We start from the raw sequence: 27,328 nt of genomic DNA, 5'->3' as shown, positions 1-27,328 counted from the left end.
CCAAAGACTACATTTTTGCACATTTTCTTTTCCATTTCTCTACTGCCTAATGGCCTTAAATCAAAGCACCGAATACTGCTTGAGTGTGAGTGTGTGCGCGTGTGCAGGTGAGAGACAAAGAGAGCGGGAGAGAGCGCGTGTGTGTGCGTGCATGTCTGTGAATGTGTAGGTGTGTAGGTGTTTAGGTGTGAGTGTGCGAGTGTGTGTGTCTGCGTGTGTGCGTGCGTATCCGTAGACGGAAACGACTCATCATTATCCAAACCCCTCCACCTCACTATCACACTTTTAATCCGTGGATTTTTAATTACATCGTATTGATCGTGAACATCGGCACCGGCTCCAATCTGCCGGCCCTGTGTAATCAGACGGCGGCTGCAGACGACCACACCCCCCTGAAACAACTTCCGATGAAAGTCTGGATACGGGCAACTTTCTGTGTTGCTTCCCCTCCCTTTCAAGCCCGCAACCACCGCCATCCCATCTCAGCCCTTTGACGGCAATCGTTTGTTTGGATGGTGGAAAAGTTAGGGATCTCCCTCTCTCTCTACCTCGTCCGAGTGGGGGGCCGTGTGTGTGTGTGTGTGTGTGTGTGTGTGTGTGTGTGTGTGTGTGTGTGTGTGTGTGTGTGTGTGTGTGTGTGTGTAGAATCTGACAGTTGCAGTGAGACCAGAACGGTACCTCCTCCCCCCCCCCTCTCTCTCTTGCTTACAAATATTCGCTGCTGAGGACCTCGGAGAGCACTACACACACACACACACACACACACACACACACACACCCCCCCCCCCCCCCACTGCTTTAGAGTCCAGCATTTACTTTCTTTCTTTCTCTCCCATCTTCTCCTTGCCGCTTCCTCCTTCCTGTTCAGCACTCCTCTTTCCCATTGTTCTCCCTCTCCCCCTCTGCTCCTCCCTCAGACATGCCTTGTCGCCAGCGCTCCTAATCCTCCTCCTCCTCCTCTTCCCTTCTCATTTGCGGGGGACCCATGGTCGAGTAGAGGAAGACCAGCCTCTGATTGGCCTCCCGGTCGTTCGTGGGGGGGGGTGCTAACTACACGTAGCGGAGCTACGGGGAGATGAGTGATGCGGCACTCGACCACACGCTCCCGGTTCGGGAGAGTGGGATGAGCCCTTTGTCTTGTCTCATTAAGTGAGTACTGGAGACCAGACGCTCCACTCAGGCCTAATGGACACGAGCACAGCACCTCCTCTGACAGGAGCACGTCTCGCAGACGGAGCCAGGCTGGGGCTGGGGGTGGGGGTGGGTGGAGTAAGAGCTGCAGAGAGTAACAAAGAAAGTCGGCAGGTCATGGAGATGGAAAGTGGAGAGGGAAAGGGGGAGGAAGAGAGGGAGAACGAAGGAGCGAGAGAGGGCGAGAGAGACGGACAGCTTGGCCTGAAGATGAGAAGGAGTAAATAAAACAAGTCAGGCACTTAAGGCCAATTTTCAGACAGCAGCTTCTGAACGTTTGATCCTCTGCTTAACAGGTCTCTGAACAATCCGCCCGGGTCGCTTTCCCTTCAACCGGCCCAGCAGAAACATGTCCTCATACCGCCGCATCCTCAAGAGCAACCTTGACAGTGTCTACAAAAGCTCCCCCAGAGTACGCTCTTGTGTTGCGGGCCTAATAACTGCGACCGTCTCCGAGTTGGTCTCATTAGAGTTGAAGGTAATGAGATGGCTCGCCATTGGCTGCAGTTTCCGTGTGTGTCGTTTAGGAAGCACGAGACGGCGGCGCGGTTCTGAGCTGTCCCAATTATCTCTGCCGTCATGAGCATCTGAGGGAGCTCGCGGCCATCGACAGCCAGGCCACAGAGGGCACCGCTGGCCCAGAGATGCTTAAGTTGCTTTTGCGTGTCGAAGTCAAGACTCAGGCCTGTGGTCACGAGCCTAAAACAAGTCCCCTGACTCCGGTTGCAGGTTCAATTCTACTCTAGTCTTTGGTCGCAAATCCAAGTCAAGTCCAAAAATATATAATACAAATTATGGGAGATAAATCTACATTTAACATATATTGTATTTTTTTCAGTATTAATGTGAAGCTTCTTATATCAATTATTATTGTGGGCTGATTATATTTAAGTTCTGTGGATTTGATTTCTTAGAAATGCACTTTTATGAAAAGGTGCGACGGCATTTTAAATACAGAGCACTACAGAGTCTAGTATAAAGGAGCTATAACAGATAATACGCCAGACTGTAAGGAAATTACACACCCCGCACCGATTCAACCCGATTTAACATATAACCACATGTGACAGTTTTGCAATGTATATGCTCTGTAACTTTTCAATATGCAGACAGTGTAGCAGACAGCTACTCTGTTCTTGATCCTCTACCTCCTTTGTGGTGACTAGGCTCTGGATAATGACCTAGTTCCATTCTCACTTACGCATCGTGTGTTAATATAGAATAAATGGTCAAACAGATTTTACTGCGTGATTCTCAATTGTTAATGAAAATTGTTCAATCTTAGACGTACGCGTGTGCCTTCAGGCGTCAATGATTACGCTTATTGCGCACTGAAGGCATAAGGTCTAGCAAGGAATGATATTAATCTCCTCAGACATTTCCTTTAGCTTAATGCACCACAATGACGTTTCCCAAGTCACAAACCCGAGTCCCCATCTGGGAGTTGGCCCTGCATCAAATAAAAAGTTTATAAAACTTCCTCAAAAACTAAAAAGTTGCATAAAATGTTCTCAAACAAAAAAGTTCAATTGAGCAAATTAATAACGGGTGGGAATTTTTGAGCTGCAATATAACCCTCTCCCCTCCTCTCCTCTTTCTGTCCGGCTGTTTATTCGCAGGTGTTCAAAAGGTTGTGGATAGAAAACTTTAAACGATGCCCCTTTCTTTGCTGCTACAGCTCAACTTCTGGCCCCTTCCAGGAAAAACAAAAGAGGAAAAACAGAGACAGTTGGCTGGGTGGGACGTGCCGGTGTGAGGGGGTTTAGGAGCACTTGTTTTGGAATGCACACATAAAGATCTTTAGTTTAGACACTTTGAGCGGAGTGCTCAGGGCTCTTGGACTGTAGGGGCCAACGACAGGTGTGATCAAGGTCTCCCCAGCAGTGGAGGGTCAGTGAGTCTGCAGCCTTGAGATGGTAATTACACCCATTACACACCAGTCACACTGCCAGAACACTCCATAGCGCTGTATATAGCAAACTGTGGAACCTGCTCTGTGAAATGCTACAATGAAATGATGCAAAAAAAGCTTGAAAAATACCTATACTTTAAAAAGGTTCTGAAGTCTCTTTTTTTCCCCATTTTTCAATCACAGTGGACTTTTATATTTCTTATCACTGTTCTGACCAATGGGAGCAGAGCAAATTCCCAGGACTCCCTTTTTGAGCTGGCGGAATGAGGCTCTGGAAAAAAACTGAGGTTTTCTTTGGCTCAGTGGCTTAAAGCATTAATTATACATTGCAGTGTATTTACCGGGGGTGGGGGTCTTACGCTCTGAGGAACCATTGGGGGATTTTGACAGAAATATCACGAAAAGCTTTTCCCCTTGACGACTTCTGCACTCTGATTATATATTCATCTAAATACATTAAATCATCACTAAAACCCATGAAAGCCTAAATCTCCCTTTCTTTTTTTCCCCCTCCACTGCTGCGCTTATTTTAGACTTTTTCTCTGGCGCCGCCGCCGAAAATCCCTCTTAAATCAATAATCATTTAGATGATAAATTAGTGACAGAAGCCTAACTCTCGGAGCCGCCCTTCGAGCAACGGCGCATCAAAACACTCAGAGCAAATCAAATATCAACAACTCGCTGAGCTGCAAGACAATAACATGATTTGTTGCTGCAAACTCATTTAATCTTTTCTATTTGAAGTAAGTGGTTATTATAAAAAAGGTGAGCTGTAGCCGCTGGGATGGCTGGCGAGAATCCCGCTAATCTGCGGCGATATACAGGGGTCACATTCACATACAGATACAACAAAACAAACGGGGTTCAAAGTGCAGGATTATCCCGCATGATATACAAAATGATACGGTAATAATGATAATAAGACACCTACGGTACACTCTTCCTCGCCCCAAGAGCACATCCAAGGGCAAAACTCAAAAATGATGGAAACGGCACAAGAATAACTTTTTCTAAGCGGAAGAGACGGGTGGGAAGCCAGATACTTTATGGACTGACGATTATGGACTTGCCCGGCATTTTAATCAATGATATCAGTTCATTTTCATACGGAGAAGGCCGGGGTCAATCCCTCTCTCTTTCAATCCATTTCCCTGTCGCTTCACTATGTATATATACCCAATACCGGGCCCCATACTGCATACATTAAGGTGAAACAGCCACGCGGCTGGCACCAACGGCGCCTTCTGACAGAGTGTTCTTGAGGATTTGATGAACGGAAAAACAATTTAACGAGTGGCCGTTTTGAGTTTAAATATTGTGTCGGACATTTACGACGCCGCATAAATTCGAGAAGCAGGAGCTAGAATTAGCGATGCGCGTGTGTGGCCCGGCGCCAACGAGCAGGCCTGGGACGGAGCGATCCCGCCGAACCCCCGACTGTTCCCGCCGTATTGATCCCGCGGCAGAAAGACATCGGCTGCAAGTACGACATTGATGCGAATGAATAAAAACATGATTAAAAAGGACCTGCCCGTTCACAGACATCCAAGAAGAAAAGTACACTTGAAACGTATATCCCTTCATCCCAGTTACAGTCTCCCAGGGCCCCGCTATGACAACGTCCCCCCCTGGCACACTGGGCCCTTTCAAGAGCGAGGAGAAAGCCCCTTGAAGACCACAGAAAGACCACAGCTTGGGATAGAGGAGAGAACGAAGGATCCCTCCTTCCAGGGATGAGCGTCAGGGGGCGCAAGGTATGTACCGCAGTGCACGTTCATCACGGCAGGGGAAGACACCTTTGCCCGCCGGTCCGTCCTGCTCACCTGGAAGATGTTGGAGAGGTCGCGCAGGTTGAAGACGTAGTGGAACTTGACGGCGGTGGGCAGGAAGGAGGAGGAGACGCGCTGGTGGAGGCCCAGCGCCAGCTGCACCAGGGTGGGCGCGCTGCGCTGCAGCTCGGGGCCGAAGCCCGCTCCGCCCAGCCGCTGGGTCAGGATGGAGGTGTAGATGGTGGATAGCGCGTCGGCGCCCGGGAAGGACAGCGCAAACACGGAGAAGTGGCGCTGGAGGGGAGAGGAGAGACGGTTAAACGTGTTGGTGATGGCCAGAGCCGGACAGTAACGGAGTACATTTACTTGAGTACAGTACTTAAGTACAATTTTGAGGGATCTGTACTTTACTTGAGTAACATTTTTTGGGAGTACTCATGACTTTACTCAAGTACATTTGAGAGGCAAATATTGTACTCTTTACTCCGTTACATTTCTATCCATAACCGTGAGTACCCGTTACTCCTTCTGAAAAATAAAAGGAGAAAAGAAAAATCACGGAAACCCTCAATTTGTTGTTTCCCTCTCAAACGTGATTCCCTCTCAAACTGATTAGGACAGCCTTCAGCCTATCAGCAATCACCTTCGCTTTCCGCCAAAGCCAACTCCATGGTCAGAATTAGATGAGAGACGATTGTTGATTTGATTGATAAAAAAACGGAGAAACTCACACATACATAGAATTGTTAGCTGAATTTTCTTTTCTGATATTGCCTATTTATGTAAGCTGAGCAATTGTTTTTATGTTCTTGAGTATACTGTTATACTGTATACTATTGTGCTATTGCCATGGTAAAAAGATGAAAATTACTTGATTTTACTTTCAATTCCTTTTACATTCTCCAAGGTGTTAACATTTTTCATAACTCCATGTAGGACGTTTCTATACATAAATGTAAGCACTGTGGCAGTAGTAATGCAATATTTAGAAAACATACTCTTGTACTCTTGATGCTCAAGTACTTTTAAAAACAAGTACTTCAGTACTTTTACTTAAGTAGACATCTGACTGTAGTACTTTTACTTGTACTTGAGTAAAATTTAGCAAGGGGTATCTGTACTTTTACTCAAGTAAGGAAGCTGTGTACTCTGTCCGCCTCTGGTGATGGCTCGTGAAGTAACTATTTAGTCGTAGAGGCGTAAATGTACAGAGAAGCAAAAATAACATGGGTGCAGAAGAAGAAAAACTGCATATAAACTTTCATAAAAAGGGGAAGCATTTTTTTGGTATATATATACGTCTGTAATAATATTTATGAAGAGTGTAGTCATATAGGACGTAAATGATTGCAAAACTGGGGCGAGACAGGGATGTTGAGAAACTCATGATACACACTCTTTCGTTTTTGGAGCAAAAAAAACAACAAAATATTGCTTGAGAGCACCAGAAGTTGACAGAAATGGCCTTGACGTTATTTCTGATTGCTGCAGCGCTCGACATGAGACAGAAACGTCCACCCAGACGCATGAAGGACAGATTCATTGTAGTCATCCAAGCATGGTGGATGAGGTGTCAAATCCTCCCCACACGCACACACGATGTAAATGGCTCTGGGTGTCACGGAGCGTGACACTAATGCAATACCTTTTTATTATTATTAATGTCAAGAAGGGGAAATGGTCATGTACATGGCTTCTGATGGGAATCCATGGGAGTTTTAGCTGTCTGTGTAAGTGTGAGAGCGAGAGAGAGACAGAGAAAGGTCGAAAGAGAGGCCAAGTGTGTGTATGTGTGTGTGTGTGTTCGCATGGTATTTGTGAGTGGGTGAGTGAGTGAGAGAGAGGTGGAGTGTGTGTGTGTGTATGTACAGACTTGCAGGCGTGGGTTGATGGTGAAGCTCCCTGCCGTCGGGTTCATGCAGGAGACGTACTGAACATTGTGGACCTCCTTCAGAAGCATCTTGGTCCGGTCATACCTGCACACACACACACACACACACACACACACGATTCAATTTACATAAGTACAAGATTATACAGCACAAACACACAAAAAACACACACACACAAAGACACGACGACATCATTATTCAACAACCTCTACACACAGGCATACACGGGCCCATAGTTCCCATCGTGCCCCGGTCGATGGGCACGCCTCAGCTCTTGCATATCGTGGCCCCCTAACATCCTTCTCCTTCTCAATTTCATACTTGGAGCGCTCCCAGCAAATCTCTAATGGGCCGACCTTGTCTAAATCACTCAGCGCCTGCGTCTGAGAGGCGCATCCGTGTCCACAATGCCCTTGCCGCCCTGTCTGGGAGCTTAGCCACGAAAAAGCCTCCGTTTTTTTTTTTTTTCTGAGGCCAGATCATAGAGGCAGAGGAGTTCCTGTCGGTTGACATTCAGGGCAGAAAAAAAGAAAATAAATGAAAGCTCTTGACTGGGCGTGGGGGGGGCCGGAGTTGTGGGGCGCACCAAAGCATTTCAGATCAATAGGGAGCAACATGAGCAGGAAATGACATGATGGAGGTAGTGGTGGGCCGGTTTAAACTGCAGCACTCATCCTGGGAAGTGTCTGGTTGGGTGGTGGGCATGTACTGATGCGTACAGGAGGCATTGTGGGCAAACCACTTGGCCCCGTGTCCTGGTAAATACTAATAAAATACTAATTAAACCGGTAAAACCAATCACGAATGTCAAAATATGACGTGATCTCTAAAGAAAGCAGCGTTTTTTTACTCAAAGTAAGTCAAACAAATGATTAAAATCAATTTAAAAGATTTCTGGCCTCAAACCACTGTATATTGAAGAGCTGCTAAATAGATATGTATTTTTTAATATTTAAAATTGATAAGATCATAATGATACGAGAGGCAGTGGGACATCATCCAAAATGGAAATTCGGGAGCATTTGTCAAAACGGGAATCACTCTCTCTTATTGAATTACTAACTAAACAGAGGCACGCGTCCAACAATGTTATCAAGTCCATCTTCCTAACGACGAGCTCAAAAAACGGGCAGCAGCCAAAACGTTTTCCACCCAGAACTCGTACTGTAAGCAAAGCACGAGTGGCACGCCGTTCTGCTCTCCCCCATCTGCCGTATGGGCACCAGCGAGCCCACTCCTGGAGAGAGGGGGGGAGAGAGGAGAGCGAGCGAGAGGCACAACGTCTGGTCCAGACGCCCGTCGCCTCCCATCCAGATGACTTTATAACTTTCCCTCTCTCTTCTTGGCCCTCTCCTTCAAGGAGACGTCCAACTCTTTATCTACGCTTGCATCACATCCAAGAACGGGCGTCGCTTGCCGAAGACGACGTGCAGCAGCGCCGCCGCTTCCAGCGATACAAACATTGGTGGCGTTCCAGAGAGCCGCTGGCGGGCCAAACGGCGGCAGAAACGCTTCAAGGACTTAAAAGTCATTTATCTAAGTGGTGACTCGTCTCGTCTGTGCGACTGTAAACGGTGGAGGGAGCCGGCTCCAGGCGGCGAGTCGGGGCGGCCAGGGGTCTCCGGAACCATCCATTCAGGTTTCAACGTGCACGAGACCCCGCTGTGACCTCCTCATCTATTCCTCATCCCATTTCAAACGCATCGAGCTCTTTGGATGTTCTTAAGAGCAGCGCAATACATCAAGCTGGAATGGCACTGTGAATAAAACGCTAATTTATGCATCACGAAAAAACTGTATTTAATTAGCAATGGCAGCAGTATCAGCTCTTCTGGGAAATGTGTGTTTCTAATCCGAGGGTGACTTTGATTAGAGTTGTGACACCACGCCCTCATTCAAGCTGCCTGTCCAATGCAGCCCACATCCCTGTATTCAAGGTTCTTATGGTGTGTTCGAGATGCCTCATACACCACCCGCAAGAGTTGGAAGTGTGAAAGTGGGAAATCTCCCAGCTTTCTTGCAGCATTTCATCGAGGCACGCCCCCTTTTGCTCGTAATATCTCGGGATTCTGAGAGTCAACCAAGTTCAGCGAGGTTGACCGCACGAATCGACAAGGAAAGATGGCTGCGCCTATAATTTGATGTAGTTTCTTTATATTTATACCAAGTTTTGTTGTTTGTTTTCGAGCTGATTTGCTGAAGAAGCCGTTAGCTGTAGCTAACAATAACACGCTGGACTACGACACACCAGTGGTTGTGGTCCATGTGGTGGTAGGGGTTATGACTCACCAGTGGTTGTAGTCCATGTGCTGGTAGGGGTTATGACTCACCAGTGGTTGTAGTCCATGTGGTGGTAGGGGTTATGACTCACCAGTGGTTGTAGTCCATGTGGTGGTAGGGGTTATTACTCACCAGTGGTTGTAGTCCATGTGGTGGTAGGGGTTATGACTCACCAGTGGTTGTAGTCCATGTGCTGGTAGGGGTTATGACTCACCAGTGGTTGTAGTCCATGTGGTGGTAGGGGTTATGACTCACCAGTGGTTGTAGTCCATGTGGTGGTAGGGGTTATGACTCACCAGTGGTTGTGGTCCATGTGGCGGTAGGGGTTATGACTCACCAGTGGTTGTAGTCCATGTGCTGGTAGGGGTTATGACTCACCAGTGGTTGTAGTCCATGTGGTGGTAGGGGTTATGACTCACCAGTGGTTGTGGTCCATGTCGCGGTAGGGGTTATGACTCACCAGTGGTTGTGGTCCATGTGCTGGTAGGGGTTATGACTCACCAGTGGTTGTAGTCCATGTGGTGGTAGGGGTTATGACTCACCAGTGGTTGTGGTCCATGTGGCGGTAGGGGTTATGACTCACCAGTGGTTGTAGTCCATGTGGTGGTAGGGGTTATGACTCACCAGTGGTTGTAGTCCATGTGCTGGTAGGGGTTATGACTCACCAGTGGTTGTGGTCCATGTGGCGGTAGGGGTTATGACTCACCAGTGGTTGTAGTCCATGTGCTGGCGTATGAGCGTGTGCGGCTGGACAGTCCCATAGGCGTCCACCTCCGGCATGTTCATGTCGTCCACGAAGTACACCAGTCTGCGGCTGCCCGGGGGTCCGTAGTTACGGCCCGCCTTCTTCTCTAGGGGCTTCTCCAGCACGGCTGGGGGGGAGGGGGGGGGGGGGGGGATGAGAGTTGATCAAGAGAAGGAAAGAACGGAGGAGAGGAGACGCGGAAGAGAGGACGGTGGACAGCAGAGCTCTTCATGGGTCTGCACAAACGTGTTCTATAAACGACCGGTCCCTCTGGTCCACATTGGATTATGGCCAGCTGGGTCTGGGTCGAGTTTGGTTCTATTGCGGGTCTCGGGTCTGTTCATCATTGGGTATAAGACCCTAGTGTATCCGAGAAGACCCGTGACCAGTGCTGGTCATGAGAGAAACTGAAGGGAGTGCTTTGTTACTTGCGTGATGATCTGGCTGACCCTTAGGATGGCGTTACAAAGAGTGAAAAAGAGGTGAAAACGCAAAAAGAGAGGGAGCTAAGGGGTACAGATCTTGAGTAGGACCAGCGAGGGTATTCGCGGAGGTAAGGCCTTGTGTATTACGAGTGATGGACTGTCACGTTTCAAGTCATACAAGACAGGCACATCGCAAATTTCAAGGTAAAACCATAGCCTATTCATGCTAGGTCTTATTCTAGGCCTTTCTTTTATTTTGTTTTCCTATGATTATTCTACAATATGTTGTATCCGACATGATAAATGGAATTAGCTGTAGAACTGCAGAACCACATCATTTAATTAAAGGGTCCATAAAATACCCCTACCGGGTAAGACGTCATGTATCTCAAAAAACTCAGCTCAGTATTTCTTGAACTTTAAAATACATCTAATGCAATGGGATCTCTAAACAATTTTCCAAAATCTGTTAGGCTTCAATGCCTCATTTGGACCCTCGAAAACCTCCTTTGGAAGGTGGAGGAGATAAGAAGAGGCAGAACAGAGGCTGCTGCAGACATGAAAGGAGGGAACGACAGAATAAACTCCCAGCTGTTCAAACAAAGGGAGAGCTTTGAAGGAGCTCTGTGTAAGATGGGTTGCGCCTCTAGCCTTTAACAAGGTGAGCACACACACAGTTTAAACTGTAATGCATAAAAAGCTTTCCGGCAAGCAACAAGAATGTGTTTAACCTTTTCAGAGCTAATGTTGGCACTGGGATTTAATTGAGGGATCAGGATCAACAGAGAAACATATCCGATGACAAAGATTAAATGCTAAAAGGTGCGGTTGGTGAGATTCCAGAACTGGAAAGATAAAGAGAACTCGGCAGAGGAAAGCATGACTTTGAAATTAAACAACTAAAATAATCTCCCTCCCTCTCTGCTCGCTCCCTCCCTACATTTCTCAGACATTGAGAAATGGTGCAGCAGGATGGATACCCCAAAGCAATCAGGGAAGGGATACCCCGTTTGGTCAGGAACAAGTCTAGACTGAAATTGTCTCATACAGAGGCAGACGCAGTCAACTCAAAATAGATATGGTCAAAGAGCATTTCTCTAACTAATAGCTGAGGGAGGGCTACACCATTCCTAAGAAATGACATTCAAAAACTGCTCCTCACCAAATAACAACATTTCTGATATAGATTAATGATGTTGATTTGGTGTCAATTGACCCGTTCTGCAGTGAGTCCATGAACACAATTCACCCCAGCCTGATCTCGGATATGAAGACCAGCAGACGCGGAAGACATCGGCTTTCGATTAGACGCACCGCTAGATGATTAATGATATCGTTTATCAATTAAAGAATTAAAGTACATTGATTTAACGTTGATCCACTGGCCGGGAAACCAGCGAGCGATGGCTGTAACTACCGCTGAACAGCCGACGGACGGGCGGAGGAGCTCCACCTACCCTGCAGCATGGCGGAGGTGGTGTAGTAGTTGAAGGGGACGTTCTTGGTGGTGTATCTCTCGGGGTCCAGCGAGCCCAGCTTGTCGCCCACCAGCACCGACTTGCCGGTCCCGGCGGAGCCCACCAGCATGACGGGCCGGCGGTGCTCCAGCAGGCGGTCCATGAAGTACCGCACCCTGATGGTCTCCGTGGTGGGCACCAGGCAGGCCTGCAGCACACACACACACACACCAGACAAGCACACACACACCAGACAAGCACACACACACACACACACACACACACACACACACAACAGACATCAGACAAGCACACACACACCAGACAAGCACACACACACACACACACACACACACACACACACAACAGACATCAGACAAGCACACACACACCAGACAAGCACACACACACACACACACAACAGACATCAGACAAGCACACACACACACACACACACACACACACCAGACAAGCACACACACACACACACACACACCAGACATCAGACAAGCACACACACACACACACAACAGACACGTACACACACACACACACACACACACACACAACAGACATCAGACAAGCACACACACAAACACAACAGACACGTACACACACACACACACACACACACACACACACACAACAGACATCAGACAAGCACACACACACACACACACACACAACAGACACGTACACACACACACACACACACACACACACATCAGACATCAGACAAGCACACACACACACGCACACACAACAGACACGTACACACACACACACACACACACACAACAGACATCAGACAAGCACACACACACACACACACACACAACAGACACGTACACACACACACACACACACACACACACACACATCAGACAAGCACACACATGGACAGACATCCAACAAATACCCCCCCAAAAAAATAAATTGATACAGAGAGCCAGAGACAGACAAAAGAGAGAGACAGAGACAGAGAGAGACAGTGACACAGAGAGAGAGAGAGAGAGAGAGACAGAGACAGAGACACAGAGAGAGACAGAGAGAGAGAGACAGAGACACAGAGAGAGAGAGAGACAGAGAGACAGAGACACAGAGAGAGACAGAGACACAGAGAGAAGCAGAGACAGAGAGAGACAGAGACACAGAGAGAGAGACAGAGACACAGAGAGAGAGAGACACAGAGAGAGAGAGAGAGAGAGAGAGAGAGAGAGAGAGAGAGAGAGAGAGAGAGAGAGAGACAGAGAGAGAGAGACAGAGACACAGAGAGAGAGAGACAGAGACAGAGAGAGAGAGAGAGAGAGAGAGAGAGACAGAGACAGAGACACAGAGAGAGACAGAGAGAGAGAGACAGAGACACAGAGAGAGAGAGAGACAGAGAGACAGAGACACAGAGAGAGACAGAGACACAGAGAGAAGCAGAGACAGAGAGAGACAGAGACACAGAGAGAGAGACAGAGACACAGAGAGAGAGAGACACAGAGAGAGAGAGAGAGAGAGAGAGAGAGAGAGAGAGAGAGAGAGAGAGAGAGAGAGAGAGAGAGAGAGACAGAGAGAGAGAGAGACAGAGAGAGAGAGACAGAGACACAGAGAGAGAGAGACAGAGACAGAGACAGAGAGAGAGAGAGAGAGAGAGAGAGAGAGACAGCGACTTCTTTAGAAATACAAATACCTGAAGTGGCAGATCCGTGTCCATTTCGAATTTGGGCACAATTTTGGACCAGGGCTCAAATTTCTTGGTCTCAGGGTCGATGTAGTAGTCAAAGACGGTCCCCTGGGACGGGAACTTGACCGTTTTGAATTCAGTCACCCACCATTTGCTGAACTCCACCCGGTAGTCTACCAACTGGCGCGCACACACACACACACACACACACACACACACACACACACACACACACACACACACACACACACACACACACACACACACACACACACACACACACACACACACACACACACACACACAAGGTTTGAAATGGGAAAAAGGGTAGGTCTGTAGGGTTACGTGTCAATATTACATAATGACTCCTCTCTCCTCCACACTTTTGCCTCATAGATACTGACGGGGGAAGGTGTGTGTGGGTAATTTTCCCAGTTGTGCTGAATGCAACCTGGCAGACAGGTAAATTACATAAGGAAGATGTGACACCTGAAAGCACAAAATAGATATGACGCCCAATTCATTTAGGCAGACAGAGGTAACCCACACACACACACACGGGTACATATAGACACACTCACACACACAGGCACATGTACACGCACACACACACAAACAAATACGCACAAACACATGCACGCACACACACAAACACACCCGCACAATCACACACACGTGTAGACAAACACGAGTTCACATACACACCCACGTTGTTGTCAGGTCTCCTCCACCCACCAACCCAACCCCGGCGCTGCAGTCAATAAAACCACTTAGCATTTAAATGCAGCTCTGATGGGAAAATAAAGTGGAGCTCCCTCCTTTTTTTGATAGCAGAAAGAAATTCTAGCTTAGCAAGTAGCTCAGCAACCACACCAACCACAGGCTAATTTCCAGCCACGCCTTTCGAGAAAAGGTTGATTTAAATCCTGCCCGCCAAGCCACCACTTCCTGTCCAAGATGGCCGCTTTAGAGCTAGCTAATATCTTGTGGATGAAGCAGACGCGTAGAGGTCTTCCTGGGATCTTTACCACGTACCTGAAGCCTAACGGACCTGGGAAATCCCTTCTGAGATCCCATTTGATCCAAGAATTCAAAGATATATAGACTGACCTGCTCTTCTTTTCGAGTTATTAGAGACCCTAACCGGTGTATGTCCTAGACAGAAACCCTCAACCCAAGACAATTTTATGTTTTTAACATGAGAATGTTCAGTACCACTTTAATTAGAGTAATTAAAATGGTACTGAAATACCATTCTCATGCTAAAACATTAATTATGTTGGTACATGTGCAGCCTAATAAAAGGGGATCAAAGGAACAGAGAGACCCAACGTGAACAGGCTATGGTTTTACTTTAAAAGATGTGATGTGCCTTTGTTATTCGAGTCCACCTCACGCAATACACCTTACCCATCTCTACTTAAAGCCTTTCCTCCTCAACTGGATGGAAAAGGTATACAAAAATCACATACGAGTACAGCTAATGGAGACGAAGGCCTAGCGTACCTGGTCCTGGAACATGGCGCCCCCGAAGGCCCAGACGGTGGCGAAGACAAAGTAGAGCTCGTGGAGCTCCTTAGCGCAGTCGGCGGGCGTGTTCTCCGGGGTCAGCAGACACTCCAGCAGGTGGCACAGCGTCTGCACCAGGCTCTGCTCCGGCACAGGGATGATCTGCTTGAACCTGGACCCAAAACGTACCAGACATCACGCTTAGAGAGGGAGGAGCCAGGACCAGGACTAGACCCAACATCACGTTTAGAGAGGGAGGAGCCAGGACCAGGGCTAGACCAAACATCACGTTTAGTGAGGGAGGAGCCAGGACCAGGACTGGACCAAACATCATCTTTAATGAGGAAGTCAGTGAGTCAGTCAGTCAGTCAGTCAGTGAGTCAGTCAGTCAAGTTTATTTAGATAACACACTAAACAGACAAGTAGCAAAGTGCTTCACAGGCATTAAAGAAATTAAACACTCAGGAACACAAGACACTGTTGAAACTTCAAATTGTGCGTTGTCAACATTGACAAAACGGTTGCCTTAACTAATTTAATTGCTTGTCAAATACCCATCTCGAGGAGTCACCAAAGATTTCCATGAAAATCAATCTTGATTTTCCGCGTTCAAAAATTGCAAAAAAGCGAATAATAAACTTTTCTCAATTACTTGTTCACCTCCCATTTCTTCTTATGCTCATAGTATGTGCATATATGCATACAGTGAATAATGACATAAAATGAGGAAGTATTTAAGGGATAGTATGGTGCGCCTTCACCTTGTTCTGATGGTTTCCAGGCAGCTTGGCAAGTACTTGTCGAATAGAATGGTCAGGTTGGCCTTCTCTGATTGGACCTCCCTCCTGTCAATCCAGCTGGACACCGGTGGGTTCCAGCCCAGGTCTGCTGGGTTTATATAGAGGATGCCTAAGGGGATGGAAGAGTCACTCTGGGTTCAGTCCCGGTTGCATTGACGTGTGTGTGTGTGTGTGTGTGTGTGTGTGTGTGTGTGTGTGTGTGTGTGTGTGTGTGTGTGTGTGTGTGTGTGTGTGTGTGTGTGTGTGTGTGTGTGTGTGTGTGTGTGTGTGTACGTCTTTATATGTGTGCTGATTCGTATCCATGTTATACTGTTTATGACTGAGTGCGCGTGCGTGCGTGCGCGCGTCTGTGCATTTGTGATGGATTCATATTCACATTTTAAATATGCGTGTGGTGTGTGTCTGTATTCATGTGTATTAGTATGCGTGTGTGTATTTATGTGTATGCGTGAGATCATACGTGTGTGTGTGTGTGCAGAAGTTTGCGCATATGTGTGCGTATGTGTGGTACCTGCTCTGGACACGGTGGCGGGCGTGGCCGTCCGCAGATGGCTGATCTCAAACACCAGCCTCATGGTGGGGTTCAGCGGGATGCGCTCGTTACTGGCCAGGGTCAGCACCTGTGGGAGAGCTCCGGTTCATTTTTGTAGCACGACCCAAAAAGGTAATGTTATCATAATGTTTTTTGACCTAACCCTAACCCCGGGTCCGTCCCGAAACGACCAGGTTTTTTTTTAGGGAGAAACCCACCGAACAAGGACGGTAGGAAGCCTGCAGTTCAGATCACTGGGTGGTATCCACACACACACACACACACACACTACGGCGCTGCCCACGTTCACCACACCAGAACAAACCAGCGCGATGCTATACCAGAGCCTGATTGGGTCTATGCATATTGCCGCTTTGATAAGGGCAGAGAATATCTTGGCTTAATTGCCTCGCAAACAACGAGGTTCTGGTTGGTGAACCCTGGATGCGGACTGGAATGAGGGCTTTAATAATGTATGGCAGGGAGGGCTGGAGAACGACGCAGCGCTATTGGACGCTGCTGACCTGGAAAGTTGAACTAAAGTGAAGTCTGACTAAATGTAAGCCAGGGAGAAGCTGTAGAGAGGCAGGACAATGGCAGGATTCAGTCTACCTCAGACAGATGTAGGTAATCCTATTTATTCATGCTCAAACACATGTGTAACGTAAAACCGTGAATAAAACAATATATTGACTTAAAAGCAACCTTTTGCAGTAGTTTGCAAATTTAAACTTGTTTTTATTTGTAGCAGAAAAAAAATAGTTGCATGAATTGCGATTAATATGATTCAATAATTAGCGTATCACTTCATTGATCAAAAAAAAAATGTAATCCATCGACAGCCCTTATTGTTTCATATGTCTTAATCTGACTGAATGTAAGCCAGGTAACAGCTTGACCCAAGAGCGACAGGACAACACTAGCTCTGCTCTCATTGTCTCATGAACAAACCTTGTTGTCGTCCATGACTGTGTTGAGGGATTCTATCCACATGGGGTCAATGTCCCCGTCCAGAACGATCCACTTGGGCCCGGTGTGGCTGAGGTTAGCCAGCTCGCGCATGATGTTGGAGAACAGGCCTGGAGGTAACAAGAGAGACTTTCTCTAGTTAGAGCGAGTGATAGAGGTACGACTTAAGAGCGATTATTTGGAAGAAATGCCGAAGCCAGCTATTCGTTGGTGAAATGCTCCATGAGAATATCTGTTACATGTTGAAAGCGCCTGTACCCGGATACAATTTCTGACCAATCGGGGTATCTCTTCCCTGATTGGTTAGAGGTTTCTATCTCGCCTGTCAATCATAGCAATCAGGTGTGTGAGACCTCAACGGCAGAGAGCAGAGGGGGCGTTATTCAGGTTCCGTGGTTCCAAAGTAAGGTTTACTCTTTCACTTAATGTTGAAAAATGTTAACGTTTTTTACGATTATAATTATTTTGAACAGCGTCCATATTACCGTCCTTCCACTCTCGGGTGGCGGGGTTGATGATGCCGAACAGCTCGTCATTGGTCACGGCCTTGGGGTTGAGGTCCGCCCACACCGGGCGCCTCTTCATGTTCTGATAGGTCCTCTGCAGCGACCTCATCACCTGGCTCTTCCCCGTGCCGGCGTTCCCGATGACGAACACCGAGTGCCGCACCGCCAGCAGCTCCTCCAGCTGCACCACCTGGACACGGAGACACAGAGGGGTTTAGCTCAGCTAGGAGGAGCCGGGGATCCAACTAGCAACCTACCGGTTACCAGCCAACACGCTCCTCCTCCTCAGCCACATGTCGCCAGAGAAAGGTCAAGTAAATGATTACTTGAGCAAGATTTATCTGTTTATCAACCGTTAGTTCATGCTTATTACTGCATTACCTAATGTTACTTAATGGGTAATTTAGTAACCCTCCTTGTAAGGTTTTTAGAAACCATGTAGACTCACAGGTAAAGATCCCTGCTCCATTCCCAAACTGATAACCTATGCACTTATGAACTGTTATGATTTCAGCAACCAGCAACAGAAGCAATCCATATTTGGCACAGTGCACAACACTGAGAACGGGACTTAAATGAAGCCTCAAGTCTATGCCCAAGACTCAGAGATAAAATATTATTGTCAACCAGGACCTTGCAAAACACACAATACAAAAATGTAACGAGCCCACTAAGGTTCTAACCAAACGAAGACTAAAAGTATTGGCTTTGTATTAAGACAATTAAATCCAATTGGTTCCCGTTGAATAATGGCACCTTTTTCTGCATTTAGCTACCGCAAACCACCTAAAGGCCTTTAGAGGAACTACAAGCTAGTCTTTGCCATACACCACCTTTAAGCCTTTAGAGGTACTGTATGCTAGGCTCTACCGTAAACCACCTGATGGCCAATAGAGGAACTACATGCTAGTCTTTACCACAAACCAACAAAGACGGCGAGAGGAATAAACATGCTAGCCTCTTCCATCTTCTTCTCCTCTAACCCAAACAGACGGTCCTGCCTGCCACTTGCGCTGTGCTGCATAATGCTGGCAATTTGTATGCGCTCCTGTGGGCCCGACCCGGTGTATAGGAGGCAGGGGTAAGGTCTGGCTCACTGCAATGCAGCACCGCAACCAGCCACGCATAGACAGCAGCAGTTCCCACAGCTTGCATAAACACACAGTGCGTGTGTGTGTGTGTGTGCGTGTGCGGGCGAGCTCAAGAATGCCAGCTTTGGGGATCATGGAATGGAGTTCGGCTGTCTTTATCCAACAGTAATGTTCAACAACTGTCTCTCTCTCTCTCACCGTCTCTCTATTGCCGTCTATCCCTCCCATTCTGTTTCTCTATCTCTCTGTGTCTTTCCTTCAACTCCGTCTCTCTCCCTCCCCCTCTCCCTCTCTCACTCAGAGATGGAGCTCTCGTTCGATGCCATCGACCAGCCCCCCCGTGGCACGTACTCCCGATCCATTGATTGAGAAGCCAGCCCCCTCCCTCCTGGAAGACCGTCGACTAATTACCTTACGGCTTTCATGTGGATCTCTCTCTCTCTCTGTGTGTGTGTGTGTGTGTGTGTGTGTGTGTGTGTGTGTGTGTGTGTGTGTGTGTGTGGTGTGGTGTGGTGTGGTGTGTGTGTGTGTGTGTGTGTACCTGTTAATGAGCCTGCCAGTGTCAGAGAATTGATGCTCTCTCTCTTCATCTCATCCCGCGGCTCTCTTTTGTTGCATTAAAATCCACATTTCTAAAAGGGTGGTCCAAACAAAAGCGCTAAAGGTCCGGGCTCTGTGACGGGGGCGACGGAGGTGATCCGGGGGGGGGGGGGGGGGGGGGGGGGGGGTGTTTCCACAACGCCTTTTGTCTGGTTGTTTGTTTTCTACGAGCGTCCCGCTCTCTGTGTCAGGCGGGGGGGGGGGAGGGGGTTAAGTGGGGCGACGCAGGGCGACGCCCCAGCTGATGGAGAGTTATTATGGGGTGCCGCTGTCTGCTTGACCCCGGGGCAGATTGCACATATTTCCCTGCGGTGCCGCGTTCATCTGTCAGCGTCACATAATGTCTCCTCTCAACACGCGTGTACAGCGTGTATACAAACTGCGTGTGTGTGTGCGGCCTCGTGTGTGTGTGTTAGTGTGTGTGTGTGTTGCGTGCGTGTGCATGTATGTAATGACTACGAATGGGGGGCCGGCAGGTCCGGCACCTACGTGGCGTCCGCAGCATTACCGCGGGGTACTTCGGCGGTATTTGATCCATTCATCCCGGTCGCGCAGAGCGGCGTGACAGTAATGTCTATTTCCCCGTGAAACTCTGTGCCGATACGGAGGTAAATAGCTTTCGGAGGGAGCCCACATCCGTCTGGGAGATTGCGGGGACTCTAATCTGGGCCTAACTGTTAATGATGAAGCCCGGTACAGGAGGGGAGCGGCGAGAGGCGTCACTATAGCATCGGGGCCTCCCTCCCCGGCAATCAACCCTCACCGGGCAGAGAGAGCCGACTACCGGGCAGCAATCACAATGAGGAGCTCAACACATCACACTGACCCATGGGAGGGGGGAGAAAGAAAGAGAAAAAGAAGGGGGGGAGAGAGAGAGAGAGAGAGAGAGAGAGAGAGAGAGAGAGAGAGAGAGAGAGAGAGAGAGAGAGAAATGAAGTGGGAGATAGAGAAAGAGATAGACAGCAATAGACAGACAGGGAGACAGAGTAAGAGAGAGATTGATAGAACGAGAGACAAGGATAGGAGGCCACAAGGGCATTCCAGTTTTACTTTTTAGTTCCTCCTTAATGTCTCTCTATGTGGTTTATTGGTTTCAGGAGAATAACACATCATGAGACTCCACCATCATCTTACAACAAAGTAATAAAACTCACCATTTAACTATTCTTCAACCTTGAAATTATAAAAGATTCTTAGAAGATGTGTCTGTGGATGTATTGCAACACTTGTTAAGAAAATAGACAGTGGGGGGCTGTTTCCTAGCTGTCTAACTGACACGGCAGCTTTGAGGTGGAAATAGCAGCAAACTTGAAGAAAAGTTTAAATAAGAAAAATATCTTGAATTTGCTAAACTTGTGCGCTGCTTACTCTACCGAAACGCAGGTGTGTCCTCATATAACGACGACAAATAAGGGAACAATGCATTGTGCCTGTGGTCCAACTCACACGACACGGACACACAAAGTAAAAGAAACACACAAAACACACCAACCGGCGTTGTTCTTTTCGAACGCGGCGCTCACCTTGAGGACGAAGTTGTCCTCGGCCTGCAGTTTGAGGTCCAGCACGGAGTCTCTGACGCTCTTCTCAAAGTCCATGTCCCTCTTGCGCGGGACGTCCAGGGCGGGGAACAGGTCTCCGATCAGCCCCATGAACACGGGCATGTCGTCGGTCACGATCTTGGGGATGTTGAAGTCCCGCAGCGCCCTCATCAGCACCTGGTCCTCCGGCCGGCCCGGGTCGCCTCGCTTCAGCGCGCCCGCCACCACCAGGACCGACTTGATGGCTCGCAGGCCCCAGTCGTAGTGGTCCTGGAGGGGGGGGGGGGGGCACCGATCACACACACACACATTGAACAAACGCACACATTGATCAAACAAATTTACACACAAACACCCGCACAATCGCTCACACAAAAACACACACACACACACAGTGTAATCACAAGTGCAATCACACACATTGAAAAAATGCACACGCATACACACACGCGCATACACACACACACACACACACACACACACAATGAATAAACACTGTGTGGATTTAACTTCCGCTGCCCTGGGAAAACCTGTCGATATAATGACGGTAAGATGTTTTCACATGAAACATATTGTTCCTCTTCCCCTGAGTTAACAGCGCAATAAGGAACACACCCCGAAGGGAACGTATGCAATTAATCAGAGCATTCAGATATACCGAAGCTATCAAATGTTTTACTATTCAATATTCAGAAGCATATGCCTATGCGATTCGTCGATTTAAAAGGGCAATCCTGCGCTTGGCATTCAACTCGCACAGAGGAATTGTGTGGTTGTTCTTTAATACGTTTTCCAAAGGGGGGCGACGTCTGGTCAATTGAAAAACAACTTATTCTCTTGAGGAACAACGATTTTAAATTTGCTTAATAAAACTGGCTCACGGTCAATGAAAAAGTCAAGAGATTTATCACAGTCCCTGAACGGCATCCTCCGTGGTCCAACATTCATTCATCAGAGTACGCAAACCAAGATGCTCCCAAACTCAATTACCATCTCCCTGGTGGGCTATCTTAATATCTAGCTGTGGGTAGCAGCGGCCCGACCAACACAACACCACACCACACAGGGTCGGCACCCCGCAGCTACTGGGTCGGCTGGTGGGTGTGCGGACGGGCCGGGGGACTCTACGTTCTTCCAAGGTGTTCAGAGTGTCTATAAGCAGCATTTGCTGATGTGTCAAATAGCAGCCCCCCCACCCACCCCCCCCACCCACCCCCCCCACCCGTGCAATCTCTCAGACAGACTGAACAGAAAATGTCCCCAGGATGTTTCAAGGAAGTGAGCATTAGTGAGCAAGTCACAGAACAGAAAAAAGACAAGAATACAAAACAACATAATAATTAAAAAGATAATATTATAAATATATTTATATGAGATTTTGTTAAGCATTCTTATTTAACTTTTATGAATTATTTATAGAAAATAACAAACAGAATCCCCAACCCGAGGCTGTGCCTCAGAAACCCATGAAAGGGTACGCCCTGCGTTTGACATCTCCCGCCATGACTCAGCCGACCGGCCGAGACCGGTTAAGGTCTGAACGCTCGCCGCCGCCGCCGGGGCCCCCCCCCCCCCCCCCCGACAGACGCGTTACCGCTTGGCCCCACCATGTGATCTATAAACAACCCTGAGCATCGTCTTAACCTCCCTCTCTCTACTCGCTGCAGAGTCCTGCCGCGCCACGGCCAACGCAGCAGCTGACAGGAGCGATTAGCAGCCCCGCCGGCCTCCGTCTGGGGCCCGGCCCTCTGATTGGTCGGATCAGATCGGCGAGGTGGTTTGTTTGGAGGAAAAAAATTGAAAATTCAGTCGGCTGTCTGCAGAGCCCGCATCGTCAGCAGGGAGCTGCAAACCCGTCTCGCTGGTTCTGGACCCAGCTCACGCTGCTAATTAGTCTGGGTGGACTAGATCAATGACATTATCTGATGCATCATACATTTGGGTGGAATTTATTTACACTATTTATAAAATGTTGTGTATGAATATGTGATTTATTCTTGGGGTATAACAGTGATAAATCAATTGTGTATTTGTGGGAGGCATCAATAATATGTAAAGCCTATAAGATCATGTGTAATAAATAAATAAATAATTAAATGTATATAATATATGAAATGCTATATGTGTATGAAGCATATCCATTATAATTAATAATATATACGTGTGGAGCATGTCAATTATATTTATATAACAATATATGCTAAATATGTGTGGAGCATATCAATTACATTTATGTAATATAATATACAGTATCTATTGTGTGGAGCATATCAATAATATTCCCACCACCTCTTTCTTCTTCACATTTCTTTCATCAGCTTTGTTGAACTCAAAAGGAGGCAGAGAGGAAGCAGACAAACGGCCAGGTCTTCCAGGAAGCCCTGTTTGAATGACTTCCAGGGGATGACTCCCAGTGCATGACAATTCACCCTCTCTGCTCCCAACCAAACGCAGAGGAAAACCTGCCTGGTTATGAGCCCGACTCCGGGCAAAACTTTGTTTGCGATCATTGAACCGATGACCCGAGCGGGCAAAAGAAAGAAAACCCCATTGCCGATGATGGTATTAAGAATAACAATCATTTACTATTTCATACTTAGCCTGGGAAGTGCCCGAAAAGCTGAGAAACGCAGTACTGTGGAAACCACTTGTTCTACTGAGCAGAGTGCTTTCCCCGACTCATTGGCTCGCATTGATTCGCAGCCACGACCCGCGAGAATACACAGTACAGCAGCAGTTGGTTAATTATCATCTGATTTCATTACCGCTAAATTGCTAATGTCGAAATACACTTGAAAAGGAGACAACGGCCAACAACGGCACAGAAGTAGGAGGGAAAAAAAGGGAACTTTCTCACTTTACAGAGAATCTGTGCTTTAGAGAAAACGTAGATAATAGTACTTTGCCATGGCACTTAAACAGGCATTGTAAACGCAATGTATTCATCTCTAATTGCAACATCTCAAAACCCCACAGTCAGAGTTGGGCGATTCCGTTGCTCATATTAGTCCGCATTCAGAGCGATATTAAGGCATTATAAATATTTAAAATCTGTGGCTAGCATCCGCAGCATTTATTGTTCTGACATTGGGAGGACAGTGAGCTGTGACAAAAGTGTCCAAACACTCCGCAGTTGACATTTCCCGCGCATGTAACCCATTGTCGAGCGCGTTAGTGAACGTCCCTCATGGCCTGTATGCTGGGGGGTTGGAATCTCATCAAAAGCAGCTTTAGAATTAAAATGTCAAATGTGTGCGTGTTATGCGTGCTGGTATTCATGTTTCAGTGTATATGAATGCCTGTCCTTATGTGTGTGTTTAGCAGCAGTGTGTGTTAAAGTGTGGCTTCAGTTCTGTCCTTGTGTGTGTGCGACTGTGCTTGTGTGTGTTTTATGTGTGTTTTTTAATGTGTGTGTGTGTGTGTTTTTTTATGTGTGTGCGTGTTTTTTTATGTGTGCGTGTGTGTGTGTTTTTTTATGTGTGCGTGTGTGTGTGTTTTTTTATGTGAGCGTGTGTGTGTTTTTTTATGTGTGCGTGCGTGCGTGCGTGTGTGTTTTATATGCGCATGTGCGCGCTTCTGCGTGTGCATGCGTGCGTGCATGTGTGATGAATATCCCGTTGCTGCGTGTGTTTGAGAACATGTCCAGTGCATGCATGTGTGAAGGAGGTGGATTGGGGTTAATTTCAAACCCAAGGGCATCATTCTGCTTGCGGTTGCAATGCAGTGCTACCATAAAATAAGAAGTCTCCCTCCAAGAATGGAGCCAATTCTGCCGCAGGGCCGGGGTCCTGCATAGAGAGCAGCTCTAGGTGTCCAGGTCTATAGTACCTACATAGAGAGCATATCTAGGTGTCTGGGTATACAGTAGTATAGAAAGCAGCTCTAGGTTTCTGGGTCTATAGTACCAATATAGAGAGCAGTTCTAGGTTTCTGGGTATATAGTTCCCTACTTAGAGAGCAGCTCTAGGTGTGCGGGTCTATAGTACCTACATAGAGAGCAGCTCTAGGTGTCCAGGTCTATAGTACCTACATAGAGAGTAGCTCTAGGTGTGCGGGTCTATAGTACCTACATAGAGAGCAGCTCTAGTTGTGCGGTTCTATAGTACCTACATAGAGAGCAGCTCTAGGGGTGCGGGTCTATAGTACCTACATACAGAGCAGCTCTAGTTGTGCGGTTCTATAGTACCTACATAGAGAGCAGCTCTAGGTGTGCGGGTCTATAGTACCTACATAGAGAGCAGCTCTAGGTGTCCAGGTCTATAGTACCTACATAGAGAGTAGCTCTAGGTGTGCGGGTCTATAGTACCTACATAGAGAGCAGCTCTAGTTGTGCGGTTCTATAGTACCTACATAGAGAGCAGCTCTAGGTGTGCGGGTCTATAGTACCTACATACAGAGCAGCTCTAGTTGTGCGGTTCTATAGTACCTACATAGAGAGCAGCTCTAGGTGTGCGGGTCTATAGTACCTACATAGAGAGCAGCTCTAGGTGTGCGGGTCTATAGTACCTACATAGAGAGCAGCTCTAGGTGTGCGGGTCTATAGTACCTACATAGAGAGCAGCTCTAGGTGTGCGGGTCTATAGTACCTACATAGAGAGCAGCTCTAGGTGTGCGGGTCTATAGTACCTACATAGAGAGCAGCTCTAGTTGTGCGGTTCTATAGTACCTACATAGAGAGCAGCTCTAGGTGTGCGGTTCTATAGTACCTACATAGAGAGCAGCTCTAGGTGTGCGGTTCTATAGTACCTACATAGAGAGCAGCTCTAGGTGTGCGGTTCTATAGTACCTACATAGAGAGCAGCTCTAGGTGTGCGGGTCTACAGTACCTGTTTGGACAGCAGCTCCTTGCAGAGGGTGTAGAGGGTGATGAACTTCCGGGCCAGAACCCGGGCCTCCAGGAAGCCCTCGGCCACCAGCATGATCTCACAGATGAGCTCGAAGTCCGGCACCACCATGGCACAGGGCCTGCAGGGGTGAAGGGAGGCCCGTTAAGAAACACTGGGGGCCGCGGGGAGCAGGTACACGCCAGGATCGATACGAGGCCGTGTTCAGGGCCGATGCTGACACTGAGGTTTTTGCAGATGCATAAAAACCAGGGAAGGTGAGACAACTCACAGGGGAGGCACCGGGTCACGTGTTTGGTTGCATTCGTTGTTGGGCGTGGGGACTGGGATAGGATTTATAGACGTGTTCTTTGGCCCAAACAGAGCATCAGGGGAGAGCACAGGGGTGTGTGAAGGGCTTGTGGGATGCATGGGCCTGACGGCCATTTTGATCATTGAGGATAGCATTAATATCATGGGTAATGAAACCGAGATGTAGGCTAGAATTATACTTAAATCACACTAAAACACATTGTAAAAACGACTCGTCGAGATAGTGGAAACGTTTCTTCCCCGTTAACAGTTTCCCCCTCATTAAGCACTTTTATATCACATTGGAGTTGCTACAAAACAAAGTTATAGTGTGGAAGAAGTATATTAGTGTGCAGAGTAGCTATAGAAATCAGAAACACAAAGTGAGCATTTTAATTATTATGCATTTATATTTTTGGAGTTAGCGGGTGCCTCGAAACAGTTCCTGGTTGACATCTCCTGGCGGATCAGGTGGGTTCTAAAGGCCCCCCAGGTGGGTTCTAAAGGTGGTTCGTGACGGTTACCTGAACAGAGCCTTCAGGTTCTCGGGCAGCTCCGTCCTCCCGGCGTAGCCCGGGTTCATGGTGATGAAGATGCCCGTAGAGGCGACCAGGTTCACATCCTCCCCCATGAAGTTGAACCTCGTCATCTTGTCCCGGATGGCGTCCTGAATGCTTTTCACCTGTACGTCGTGGACGGAGAAGATCAGAGGGAGCCAAGAAGGAGACACCTGTACGCCCAAATGCGCAGGAACTGATTTGATGCGGGGTTGTGGGGGGCGTGATGCACGCTGATGTTCACATGCCAACAAGTGTTCCAACAAAGGTTTGACGTTGATATCGCCGTGGTCACACAACCTTGTAAATAAAGGATATAAAGTTGGAATAGTCGATGTAGCGTTACTTTCGGAAATTTTGCATTTTGGAAATATGACAGCGCACAACCCAGTTCATCGGTAACAGTCTGCTAAATTGTCACGCCGCATGCGTTGGGGTATTTCTGTCGAGGGCTCTTCTCCCCTGTCGGGTTTATGATTGAGTGACTAAAGAAAAACAAAGGAACGCTTTGTTTTTTTTGCCTAATTGTCCCGGTTTGAACTTTTATGAATTTAACATGTGGTGGAGAGGGCGTGAGCAGCGGTAGGCTAAAAATAAATTAAAATAATTGTTAAAAGTCTCTTCATGGATGAGTCTCCAGAATCAGACACACTCGACACGACAATAGGAATGTCCCGGAACAGAGCGAACAACTGGAAACAAACCGAACCCTTGCCCAAAACATGGAGTGGAATCAAAAGGGTTG

The 27,328-nt window shown here is 47.7% G+C and overlaps 1 protein-coding gene across 2 annotated transcripts in view; it reads right to left on the bottom strand.

The window, feature by feature from the left end:
- dnah9 (dynein, axonemal, heavy chain 9) overlaps positions 1-27,328 on the bottom strand; it is a 147,424-nt gene that overhangs the window by 78,157 nt on the left and 41,939 nt on the right. Inside the window, exons 36-48 of one of the 2 annotated variants that reach the window (XM_030339717.1) lie at positions 26,551-26,708; positions 25,718-25,856; positions 20,874-21,161; positions 17,639-17,849; positions 17,136-17,263; positions 16,164-16,272; positions 15,614-15,761; positions 14,850-15,024; positions 13,350-13,523; positions 11,672-11,879; positions 9,751-9,916; positions 6,746-6,848; positions 4,927-5,166 (exon numbers count right to left, since the gene is read on the bottom strand). In XM_030339717.1, coding sequence (XP_030195577.1) covers positions 4,927-5,166; positions 6,746-6,848; positions 9,751-9,916; positions 11,672-11,879; positions 13,350-13,523; positions 14,850-15,024; positions 15,614-15,761; positions 16,164-16,272; positions 17,136-17,263; positions 17,639-17,849; positions 20,874-21,161; positions 25,718-25,856; positions 26,551-26,708 — 2,247 coding nt within the window. Of the gene's footprint in view, positions 1-4,926; positions 5,167-6,745; positions 6,849-9,053; positions 9,088-9,750; positions 9,917-11,671; positions 11,880-13,349; positions 13,524-14,849; positions 15,025-15,613; positions 15,762-16,163; positions 16,273-17,135; positions 17,264-17,638; positions 17,850-20,873; positions 21,162-25,717; positions 25,857-26,550; positions 26,709-27,328 lie in introns of those variants that run through there. The other variant, XM_030339718.1, reaches the window with a different exon arrangement.

Source organism: Gadus morhua, chromosome 18 (assembly GCF_902167405.1).
Source record: "Gadus morhua chromosome 18, gadMor3.0, whole genome shotgun sequence".
NCBI classification, from domain to species: domain Eukaryota; kingdom Metazoa; phylum Chordata; class Actinopteri; order Gadiformes; family Gadidae; genus Gadus; species Gadus morhua.
The sequence above is the reverse complement of the archived record's forward strand: the minus strand, read 5'-3'. Positions and strand labels throughout refer to the sequence as shown.